This window comes from Neodiprion virginianus, chromosome 7 (assembly GCF_021901495.1).
Source record: "Neodiprion virginianus isolate iyNeoVirg1 chromosome 7, iyNeoVirg1.1, whole genome shotgun sequence".
NCBI lineage: Eukaryota > Metazoa > Arthropoda > Insecta > Hymenoptera > Diprionidae > Neodiprion > Neodiprion virginianus.
This window is the reverse complement of record NC_060883.1, coordinates 1,214,505-1,226,201: the sequence shown is the minus strand read 5'-3', so window position 1 is coordinate 1,226,201 and position 11,697 is coordinate 1,214,505. Positions and strand designations below refer to the sequence as shown.

The 11,697-nt window shown below is 44.0% G+C and overlaps 4 protein-coding genes across 5 annotated transcripts; 3 read left to right on the top strand and 1 right to left on the bottom strand.

The window, feature by feature from the left end:
* The first annotated feature begins 26 nt into the window (after positions 1–26).
* Positions 27–3,413, top strand: LOC124308403 (ribosomal protein S6 kinase delta-1). Of its 2 annotated transcripts, none has more exons than XM_046771102.1 (6): positions 27–421; positions 498–1,544; positions 1,639–1,772; positions 1,836–2,901; positions 2,962–3,057; positions 3,165–3,413. In XM_046771102.1, exons 1-6 carry the CDS (start codon positions 326–328, stop codon positions 3,270–3,272), a joined length of 2,547 nt encoding a protein of 848 aa, XP_046627058.1. In that variant the 5' UTR covers positions 27–325; the 3' UTR covers positions 3,273–3,413. The 2 variants fall into 2 exon arrangements, with proteins under 2 accessions (XP_046627058.1, XP_046627057.1); XM_046771101.1 differs by having other exon boundaries at positions 27–425.
* A 150-nt stretch (positions 3,414–3,563) lies between these two features.
* LOC124308414 (protein SEC13 homolog) lies at positions 3,564–5,069 on the top strand. Its single transcript, XM_046771119.1, has 3 exons — positions 3,564–3,953; positions 4,045–4,432; positions 4,718–5,069. The coding sequence occupies exons 1-3, from the start codon at positions 3,712–3,714 to the stop codon at positions 5,024–5,026; spliced, it is 939 nt and encodes a 312-aa protein (XP_046627075.1). The 5' UTR covers positions 3,564–3,711; the 3' UTR covers positions 5,027–5,069.
* A 153-nt stretch (positions 5,070–5,222) lies between these two features.
* Positions 5,223–10,243, bottom strand: LOC124308400 (helicase SKI2W). Its single transcript, XM_046771088.1, has 11 exons — positions 10,092–10,243; positions 9,695–10,004; positions 8,855–9,530; positions 8,556–8,787; positions 8,240–8,493; positions 8,045–8,168; positions 7,664–7,942; positions 6,684–7,603; positions 6,258–6,619; positions 6,002–6,180; positions 5,223–5,931 (listed from the first exon to the last, which is right to left on the bottom strand). Exons 1-11 carry the CDS (start codon positions 10,122–10,124, stop codon positions 5,602–5,604), a joined length of 3,699 nt encoding a protein of 1,232 aa, XP_046627044.1. The 5' UTR covers positions 10,125–10,243; the 3' UTR covers positions 5,223–5,601.
* A 109-nt stretch (positions 10,244–10,352) lies between these two features.
* Positions 10,353–11,631, top strand: LOC124308417 (39S ribosomal protein L40, mitochondrial). Its single transcript, XM_046771124.1, has 5 exons — positions 10,353–10,530; positions 10,669–10,758; positions 10,837–11,007; positions 11,090–11,288; positions 11,422–11,631. Exons 1-5 carry the CDS (start codon positions 10,496–10,498, stop codon positions 11,533–11,535), a joined length of 609 nt encoding a protein of 202 aa, XP_046627080.1. The 5' UTR covers positions 10,353–10,495; the 3' UTR covers positions 11,536–11,631.
* Positions 11,632–11,697: the final 66 nt, after the last annotated feature.

The window sequence follows — 11,697 nt, the reverse complement described above, 5'->3', positions numbered from 1 at the left end:
AGTTCATGGGTAAACACTCAGTGGATAATTCCTGCGACCAGATGGCGTGCGGGTAATTTAGAGAGTTTCTGTTCAAATTATAAAGTATGCATATATGCATATACACGTGGGAAATACCACCAACACCACCACACTTAATCGATACATTTTTGACACCTTCGTTCATAACAGAAAAAGACTTGGACTCGCGTAATTTAAGACTGGTTTAGTGTTGGGTTAACACAGAGAGAAAAGCACGAGCCGTGCTCGAATGAAATGTTCGCATGAACGAAGAAGCCCTGGTCAATAATTGGGTGCTATACGATTCAAAGTCTAATAACAGTAAATGGCACCATCTAAGGAAAAATGGGTACGAAGGTTCCTTATCAATGAGACTTCGCGTCACAGGAAAGGATTTACCGTGTACAAAGTTACATCAGTGGTCGGTACATATACTATTATTAATTTTAAGTCTACTCGAACAACTGTCTCTCCTTTAGCTGCTCGTCTACTTTCAGATATATCCTAAATCAGCCCCAGAGGCTGTGTCCAGAGTTTCGGTTTGGAAGCGATACAGCGACTTTAGGAAGTTGTACCTGGAGCTGAGCAGCCGTCATGACACTTTGAGGATCAAAGAGGCCTTCCCACCTTTCCCAAAGCCCAAGTTCTTTGGCCGTTTTGAGGCGGAAGTTATTGAGGAGCGACGACAATGTGCAATCAGACTTCTGGAGTTTGTAGCAAGGCACACTCCACTTTTTACAAGCAATGTAGTTGTCAAGTTCTTCGAGTCTGGACATGCCAGAGACTATCTAACCGACTGCTCGGCATCCATCGGCTCCGATACCTCTGAAGAGGACCCAAACTTGAACTCCGCTCTCAGAGGCACCAGCTACGTTCCAACCACTGTGCAGAATACTCAGTTTCCGACTTCAAACGGCAGAACGATCATACTAGCCAACAATGATATTGAGACGAGTGATAATGTTTCCCAGAGCTTATCTGTGAACAATAACTGCATTGACGAAATTGGCGTGGTCAGTGAGAATGGCGTCAACATAAGTGGGACAAAGCCAATCAATAATACGAATGACGGAGGAAAACTTGAGAGGCAATCGCCAACCTGTGACAGGTATGATGCCCCTAAATTCACAGCTTGGCTTCAAGCTTCGAATGGCTTTTCAGTCCATGATGGATCTGACTTACCTGAGGGTGCCGCTGAAGACTTGAGCAGTTATATTCTAGTATCGGCTGCCCACATGAGCGCAGCTTTCAGACACGAGGCTGTGTGTGAATACGAGGAAGCATTCACGCTGTATAAATTGGGCATAGCAAACCTACTCAATGGTGTTCAATCTGACCCTGATTACGGGCGCAGAGCCACGATCAGAGACAAGATATCCAAGTATTTGGAGAAGGCAGAGAGGCTTTACAACAGGCATCTGAACTGCAACGTAGGCATGCTTTCCAAGCCTACTAGTGAATTGGGAAATTATAAAGTATTACGTGTTATAGGCTCGGTCATGCTGGTCAGAGACACTTCGCGTGATTGCAATAGAGTTATAAAGGTAAAGCTCTCTGTATTATTCGTCATTTTGAAAAATAAATAAGAACTAGCTTTGATCTGGGCAGCGATGTTTCAATTAGTAATTCTCTTTCCAGACAGTCCAAAAGCCGGCTGGGTGCCTTGGGAGTCTCCGCGATTACATTCTGCGTGGCAAAATCCCATTCATGGTACGGCTTTACGCATGCATAGAAACGGATTCGACGATATTTCTTGTCCTGCACTATGCGAGGTGAGTGGAAACTGGATATGACTTTGCTGATTTTGATGATGCGACTCAGCTCTTACATTTCAGTGGAGGAAAGCTCTGGGAATATATCAAGTCGTACTACAAGGGCCGCAACACAGTCTCTAATTGGAGAGAGAAAGGGCATACAAGGTCAGTGAGTTGCGACGCTATTATTCAGTCGAGTCTAGAAAAGAAGAAGCTAGAAGTTAAGGAAAGACTGTTACCGAAAATTGACGGACTTGGTGAGGTCTCGAAAGACAGAGCTTGTGGCAGCAGAGAAAATCTCGATCCGCAAGAAGAGGAGACGATCGATCCTGATGAATCGCTCAGAAGATTAGAGGCAAAATTTGGAGCCAATGCTGCGCCTGTTAAAACATTTCAAACCACGGACTTACTCGCTAAAGCCCAAGAACTTCTGCGATTGGTTGACGCCACTCTGAAGAAAAGCAATTCAATAGCCAGCAGGTTGAATGAATCTGGCACTTTACTGTACAGTGAAGATAAGCCGGATCATTCTCGAAATTTAGCTCACGGTGGGGAGTTTCAGGCCCTGAATGTAACAGAAATCGATAAACTCAGTCAAGGTAACAGCATAGATGGCGTTCATGGTATTGGATCTGGAAATATAGATCTGAAAGCAAAAAATAAAAGATCAGACGAAGCTTTGGCAAATTCTAAGTCTAATTTTGTTAAGAACTTCAAAGTTGAGGACGAGTTAGTGAAAGAATTGTCAAAACTCAATGGCTCTCATAGAGTGATTGAGGAAACTATGAATTCTGGCCAATTGCAATCGATCGTTAACGAGGACAGCGGTATTGAAATGGATGACGAACTCTGGAAGCTTCCCGAAGGAACCATCCGATATTGGGCAGCTGAAATACTCCTGGCACTGGAATCTCTGCACCAGCAGGGTGTCATAGTCGGAAATTTAAAACCAGATAATATATTATTAGGCAGCGGAGGCCATGTCGCGATGACTTACATTGTCCCAAAACGAAGCTTCGAACTCTTGCAGCTAAAGAAGCCCTACTCAGCCCCTGAACTTTGTATCTTCTCACCAACAATTCCACCCTCCACTGCTGCCGATGTTTGGAGCTACGGAGTCCTGCTCTACGAGCTCTTCACTGGAATTGTATGTCCAATTATCATACTTTAAATTGATATTCGTTGAGTTTATGTTTTCTGTTTTCAGAAATTCCAAACTAAACATCCCGGACCATATCACTCGCATTCTATTCTCAACATTCCTGAAGAACTATCAGCGAACGTGAAATCATTGATCTCTAATGTGAGTTTGAAGAGTTTAAATACTTAATAAGTTCTCAAAATAAATGAAGCAGTGCATTCAAGTCAATGAATTCCTTTGTATATGATTGTCTTACTCTCCTTGTTCAGGTATTGCGATACAAGCCAGAGGAACGTTTATCTATTCCCGAAATCAAAGAGTCTCCATTCTTCTCTGGTATTGATTGGACCGCCTGGGCTAACTCTAGTTTTACTTAGTCGTAATATACCTATTTTTTTCCTTCTACAGTACGCCATATCATGTATTTGTCAATCTCCAGTCAGTGTATAACTAGTTCAAAAATAACGAACAAAATAATATTTATCACAATCGACATAATTAAAAGTATATAATATGTATTCTACTTCAAATTTTGAACCATCCCGCCGATAGATAAAATAACATAACAAATGGAAAGGCACGTGGGGCACGTGTTGTCTTTTTACGAAAAATCCCTAGCACTTCGTGGTGACTCTGATGCTTTTCGTTGCCTGATGTTGGTGCCTTTTAGCGCGTGTCCACTTCATCAGATTCCACGTATGTCAGTTGTGTGGTTATTCTTCAATCGCTCCAACGGACAATTTGCGACAACAAAAAATAGTGAAAGAAACAATATAAATAATAACTCGTTGCGGGTAAACGAAGAGATAATTGAAAATGGTCTCCGTTCTAAACACGGTGGACACGGGCCACGAGGACATGATACACGATGCCGAAATGGACTATTACGGATTGAGGTTAGCTACCTGCTCAAGTGACAATTCGGTGAAAATATTCGATCTGAAGAACGGCACGCAAACCCTCGCTGCAGATTTGAAAGGCCACGTCGGTCCTGTTTGGCAAGTTGCCTGGGCTCATCCGAAGTTCGGCAATATCTTGGCATCTTGCAGTTACGACAGGTAAATTTGGCGATCTCAATACTTTTGCTCCACGGTTTTCCGACCTTATGCAAAAATGAGCAAAATCTAAACTGTACTTATCTCGCCTTAGGAAAGTCATAATTTGGAAGGAGCTTGGTGAGTGGACCAAGATATATGAACATGCGTCCCACGACTCGTCTGTGAACTCCGTTGCATGGGCGCCGCACGAGTTCGGACTAATATTGGCATGCGGCAGCTCTGACGGCTCGATCTCCATACTTTCTAACAATGGTGACACCTGGGATGCCCAGAAAATTCCAAACGCACACACCATCGGGTGCAATGCGGTCAGTTGGTGCCCAGCCATTGAACCTGGATACGACGCTACCGCGCCTCACCCTCGCAGTGGACCTGTTAAGCGACTTGCGACTGGAGGATGCGATAATTTGGTCAAAATATGGAGGGAGGATAACGAAAGATGGATCGAGGAAAATAAACTCGAGGCTCACAGCGACTGGGTAAGTAATAACTCGCTTTAAGTATCACCAAATTTGGACATCTGGTCTTTTCCCTTTGTCTAGGGCAAGAAAAGAATTTTCATTACTTTTTCTATTCCCAGTGAACCATTTGTGTCCAGAGACTAATCACTTATTCGCAATCGTGATCGATTTGAAATCATGTAAGATCAATAGAAAAGAGTTGAATTCATATCAGAAATTATTCAGCATTAGCAAAACAAAGATGCTGTAGATAAAATTAGTGGATTCACCAGCCATGTTCTTTTCCTTGCAACATTAAATTAGGTCAGAGATGTGGCCTGGGCGCCAGCAGTTGGACCACCGAGAGCGGCACTGGCTTCCTGTTCTCAGGATCGCAGGGTGGTGGTGTGGACGTCGACAGATTGCACAAGTTGGACGTCGACTGTCCTGAACGTGTTCGAGGACGTTATATGGAACGTCAGTTGGTCTCTGACTGGTGGGATTCTGGCAGTGAGCGGAGGTGACAACAAAGTATCTCTGTGGCGTGAAAATTCCGAAGGCCAATGGGCATGCATTTCGGAGCTCAATAAGGGTCAGGGAAATTTGAACAATCCAGAACAACGAGCATTGTGAAATTAGCATAATAGAACTGAAGAGAAAAATCAGATTATCATTATTATTGTGTATAAAACGTATTTTCCTCTTCCTCTCTTTTTCTTTCGCTTTTTGTGCAAAGGGGAAAAAAAAACGAAACTTGACTTTATAACTACAAACTGTACTATAGGCGGTGAACTTTTTTAAAAAGTTTATTAAATTTTTTTTCAATCGATTCTTCCAATAATTTAATAAATCCTTGATTTACACTCGTAAAACGCAGATGCAAATCGAACATTAGTTTGCGATTTCTCTGCAATTTTGGCGGACACCCAATATTTAATTTATAACTTGCAGTAAACAGACAATCGATATTTACAAATTTGACAGAAATCGATCGTTTTTCAAAATGTAAAAACAACCACAAATAAAAAAAACATTTGTACACAGGTGCGAGCAGCAAAAGCAATACGAACAAAGACGTGTCGCACATTGGGGGGAAAAAAAGAGAAAGAAACGGGCAATATGTGTCTTCTGCCGATTGGAGATTGTAGAAAATTGTGAAAAAACAGTATAATATTAAATTAAGTAGGACAAAGCCTACCAAGTCACCATTAATCTTGTGTATAAAAGGATTGAGCGAAGACGATGTCTCGTTTAATAGCAGTGGAGGCTTCCTCCATCTTCTCTTTCAGTACTGGGTCGCCAATAATCACAGCCGCGTTCTTCACGTACCTCAGTGTCTCGTTCAGCTGCTGAATGCACCTGACGATTATACCTTCCTGGACATCGGTCAGTTCCATTATTTTTGCAAACGGCTCTGACCTCGCCCATTCATAGACGACCTGCACGAGACCGAAGTTCAGAGGCTCGATCGGATCGACTCCGTGTTCGCGTTCCATAAGGGCTATGCTCTTCTGGACCTCCTTCATCACTTCACACCCCTGTAAAGAATAGAAACCGTTCCAGAGTACAAAGATCTACACTTGAATGAAGCGGATCAGTAATTCAAACCTTCTTCAGAGGCGATATCAATTGTGGCTCCACGTTGGTTTTCTGCTGGAAAACCAGAGCCGAAAGTAGCGCGGCTATTTCAGCCGGTTGCAATGCGGTGAGGGCGTTTTTGAAGATTAGCTCGGTGACTAGCAACTCGTGAGTTCCCATTTCCAAAGCCACCCGACCTTTGAGTGCGACTGAAAGAAGTGAAAATAGAACCAAACCAGTTCAGACTATGTTTAAAATTGTGAGCACAGATTGAAAATTGATTTACCTCTCTCGTCATCGTCGATATAGCGCAGCGACCTAAGAACGTTAACTTTATTTGTATACTCGGGGTAAAGGGAGAGACTTTCGTGACTGAGCTGAAAGGTTAGTCGCTCCCTCCTCGTCTCCAATTCCTTCCGCTTGAATACAGTTTCGAATTGTTCCTCCAAGTTAGCGATGTCTGTGCAAGTTATACTGTCCAGTTTCTTTTTCAATGTAGTCAGGTAGTTCAACCTCGGAGCAAGCGACGACTCGTTTAATTTTAGTTCGACGAATGGCTCGATTATCTCGCGATTCGTTACAGCGTCCAGAGATATAGTAAGAAGCTCCTGAACCGCGGCTTGACAAGTTTTTCCAGGTGGGTCGTTCCTACGGAGAACAAAAAGCGTTCAGTACCGAAACTTTCGATTTTCGATCGGTTTTTGACACTCACTTGAACCGAGGAATCTGCCTTTTCTCCCAATCGCTGATGACCAACTGAAAGTCCAGCTTGATGCTCCGTTTGGTAATCTCCAAAATATCAGAGGCCGATATCGTCAGTACTTCGTGCCCGGCAACACCTTCGGGAATGAACAATTCCTTTCTAGTGAATCCAATGATCTTGTACCAGTTGTCAGACTTTTCCTCTTTCTTCTCTACCCTCGAGCCTGGCACTTCGATCTTTATATCGTCTTCTGTGTTAGACTGCTGCACGTTAGTCAATGTCAGAACTCTGTAAAGCGTGTCTTGCCTCCGTTGTATCGTCGCGAGAAGAACTGCCAGTTTGTTGTGATGCTCCCGATATGATATTAGCAGAATTCTGCCCTGATTTAGGTGCTTAGCGGCTTTTTTCGTGTCTAACAAAAGAGGCCTGAGCTTTACCCACTCGTCGAGGTACTCGGTGGCGATTGAGTAAAATCCCCCAAGCTGCTTCTGCGACTCCGTCAGCTCCGACGACTCGGCGAGCTGTTTTTCGACCGCCTCCAGCTCGGCCTTGTGCTTCTTCTCGTGGGCTATTAGCGCCACCTCCTTGAACGATCTCCGCATCATCCCCTCGATAGTCACGGACTCTGTCACCCTCCGCAGGTTCAATATCATCGAATAAGTCATTCTAAACTGGGACTCAAGCTTCTGCGGTTTCCCAAGCATCATGTTCTGCAGCACCGGAGCATCTGGCACCTCTGTTTTGCACAAGATTATCACCGTTCCAGTGTCGTCCAGGCCTCGACGCCCCGCCCTTCCCGCCATCTGGATGTATTCGGCGGGATGGAGGGTGCGGGACTCCGTGCCATCGAATTTCCGAACGGAATCAAAGACGACAGTTCGTGCGGGCATGTTTACTCCCATGGCGAAAGTTTCTGTCGCGAACAGTAGCTGGAAAGGGAAGGAAGGAGTGAAATTCATACGTGACTGAACCAGCCTTATCAAATTTACCTTCACCACTCCGCTCTGGAACAGTAGCTCAACTATTTCCTTGAGAAAGGGTAAAATCCCGCTGTGATGCACACCGATTCCCCGCTCCAACAGCTTCTGCATATTAACTATCTGTGGTAGTTCTCTATCCGGTTCTTTCAACCGCATGATACATTGCTGGAAAAACACTCGTATGTGGCTCTTCTCCGATCCTGTCGTAAGGTCGACAGACCTCAGCGCGTCTGCGTTTGTATCGCAACGATTCCGGGAAAGAGTGAAAGCTACGACAGGCAACTTGTTCTGAAATAAACATGATCACCATTGAGTGAGACATTTGAAACGGAAATTATTCAAAATAAATTTAAGAGAAAATTTATGTTCCGTAGATAGCAATGATCGCACTTCTCTTTTCAGGTGATCTATGAACCCGACCCATAGAGTCTTCTCTTGATTCGGATTAAGCTGATACTTTTTTTCCCCGGGATTCTTTGTGCTTGATGCTTTGGCAGCGACTGCTTTGTCCCATCTGTAAACAGGGCGAATGTGCCTCGTTAGCTGCGTGTCAAGCTCTCTGGTGTGGATAAAAGAAATGCTTACCCATCCTTTTTGAACTTTCCGTCAGAATCGACTATCAAAAAACGATCGTTTCTGCTCTTTCCTCCACACCCAGTATACAGGTAATGTTGCAGCGGCACTGGCCGCTTCAGGGTACTGATCACGTATACTTTCCTCTTTTTTGTCCTTCCAACCCAATCAGCGAACTCCAGAGTATTTGGAACTGTTGCAGAAAGCATGACGATGCTTACATTTGGCGGTAGGAGGATCAAGACTTCTTCCCATACATGACCGCGCTGAAAAAAACAAGAAAAGTTGATTGTGTGAGGGGGTTGGGCGAGCACTCGGCGCGACTTACATCCTCGTTGTTTATGTAATGGACTTCGTCGAATATAACGTATTCCAAGTCCCTGACGACCTCAGAAGCGCAATAGAGCATGGACTGAAGAATCTCGGTTGTCATGATGAGACAAGAAGCCGTCTGATTAATCTGCAGGTCCCCGGTGATCAGCCCCACACTGTCGAACGTCTGTTTGAAGTCACGGTACTTCTGGTTGGACAGTGCCTTGATGGGTGACGTATAGATGGCCCTGAGAAAAAGGGTCGCCGCAGGTAACGCATGCCTAGGGTCATTTCTATGCATAACATTCCACAAACCTCGTCATGTGCTTCTGACTCAGAGCTATTGCGTATTCAGCCACTGTCGTTTTGCCTGCTGAAGTGTGGGCAGCAACGAAAACGTTGCAGTTCTCCTCCAGTTTTATGATTGCCTGTTTCTGAAATGTGTCTAGCTCGTAAGGGTACTTAAACGCCGGGTCTGGAACACGCTTCTTAAAGTCAGCAACAGGCACAGAGACATCGAGCACCTCAGCCCATTCGGTACACGTCTTAGTGAACGTTGTATTCTCAGTTATTTTCAAAACAGGGAGATTACGCTCTGGCTGCAGATTCGTCACTTTGTCCAAATCCATAAGCACGTTCTCGTTCTGAAGTTCCTGCTTCTGATCGGCACTCTCACCCCTGGTTTTAACACCCGGCGACGACCACAGTCCGAGCAGACTTTCCTGCTCATGTACCATCGCCATGAGGTTTATCGTTTCTGTGTTTGAATTCTGCTCTGGCTCTGGCTCTGGAGCTGGAGAGGTACGACTTTCCGGAGTATCGCCAGTGTCTTTCGGAGTACAATTGTCCGCAGCAAATTCTATTCCTGATTTGAATCCCTTGGCCAGCGTCCTGAGGTCACTCTCAAAGTTTATTTCGACACTGGAGACATCCTTCGGTAGCTCTGGTATATCAAACCCGCCAGGCCAGAAGGGAAAATTACTCGCGCTGCCTGGAAAGAGGATAAACAAAGTAATCATCTAGACTCAGGTTGGCTGCAGTTGTACTGCTTGCGCCATTCTTACTTCATGTTTTAGTTTCATAGTTTTATTGGCTGTAGGAAAATTCAGACACTACGGCAAAGCAAAGGAGCATTGAGTATTGTCAAATACAGACCTTTGACACCTTCCGTAGGTGGACCAGGAGCGCGGCTCATGGACATTGAGTTCCTTGGGTTTTCACCCGCACCTTTAACGACAACTTCTTGCAAGTCAGCGATGCGACCTGTTATTGGATCTCTGTCAAACTTCAAGTTAGTTCCAAGAGGTGCGAGATCGTGCCTGAGGAGGGCAAGAACGTCCGGCTCTCGAGGCCAGTAGCATTGGACTTTTTCCACATCGTGGATCGGCAGGCGTTCAGGACACTCGATATATTCCTTAAGGACGCTCTTAATGTCTGAGAGAATTGGCGGAGGACCGAACGGCAGCTGAAAAATAAACTAAACTGTCAAGAATTTGAGGTTAAATTATATTATGTCGATCGTCAATACGTAAATAGCACTGAGGGGGCTTACGTTGACCGTGAATTCCTTGACTCTTGTGCTCATCTTTCGACAATTGTGACAACTCGGGGGATTTTTTCGTTGACAAATTTTTCAACGGCAAAATCGAACCGGTAAAGGTTAGGTTTTTGACATATCAAGCCTAATATACACTGCGTACACAGCTTGGTACGATATCATAGGCTAACTTCACAACGCAATCGTTGCCCAGAAGGTAATAGCAGTGCCCTACATTTATTGATTTGCACATGTAGCGAATCAGTAATGGTGGAAAATCCCTTTACCGATATTCTCCGTCCGCTGCCTCGCATACGGCCTGTCTAGTATATTAATAATCCGTAGTTAATACTTGATGGTTAGATGTCCGGTCTTATTTTTTGCACTTTTGTTTATTAATTGAGGAAATCCCTTGTAATATGAGTTACTTGGGCTTGATTTCGCCGTTCTGCAGGTATATTTTTTCAGCAAACCGTGAAATTGCTATACTAATATCAGGGTCACAGATATTTTCTAATTCGATTTAATCTAACCTAACCTAACTTAAAAATTATAAGGGCTTGATAACAGAGTTTCAAAAAATTCATTGCAGATTATCGGTAGCCGGTGGAGCCGTGTGCTCAATCAGAACGATAACGACGAATCCAAGTCCTCTGTTTTTTAAAGCGACAAGCGTGCTGCTGTAAGTATCACTTGGGGAAGAATATATAAATCAAGAGTCATACACGAAGATGAAACTCTTAAGATGAAAATATTTCAGAGGCGAACCATTGAAGAAGAAGAAGAAGTTGGATCCGATGATAGTAAGACAGCGCGAAGAGAAGCGTAAAAGAAGGCTTGAGAAGCTGATCAAAAGGATGGAAAAAGGTGCTCTGCAATACAAACCAATTGAGGAATGCGAAGTACCGATGAAGCTCATAGATGAAAAAGAGTAAGATGTGTCTACAGTGCTTCTTTGATTTAAAAATCATTTATCCCTTCTTCAATGTCAATTATTGGAAAATTGGTTTCAGTGAACGCATGAGACACTTGCCGCCAATCTCTGACGAAACAACGGATGAAAGAGAGTTGCTAAAAAAAGCCTGGTCCCTGTACAAACTTCGCCAACACTATAGGCTCATGAGGATGGTCGACCGAGTCTTGGGGTCTCACCAAAAAGCTCTTGATGAGCTAAAGATGGAGTCTGAAGAGCTCTACTTGGAAGCGATACAAGTAAACTACTTTTCTTAGTCTGAAAACGGCAAAAACTTGTCTGAAAAACCTATTTTTCCCCCAATCCGTTCAAATACCTAATAAAAATGACGGTAAACCGCATTTTCACACATTCGTTCATTCTGATTTATAGGTGGACCTGAATCTGGTCCCCTATTCATCCAGAGGTCCGGTTTCAACTCCCCCCATAAAGAATTACCCAAGTCCAGACGGCGAGTATCAAGATATTTCAAAAACCTGGGGTTGAGGCGCCTGACGTGTTAGATGCTTAATTTATCGCAAGTATATTCTCTATTGTACTCAGTTAGCGAATGTTGTATCATAATAAACAGTTGGAAGAGTATTCGCCGAATCTTGTTTTCTATTTCAGCTACATACTTTGCTTCATTTCTTTCTCCTTTACGGCATT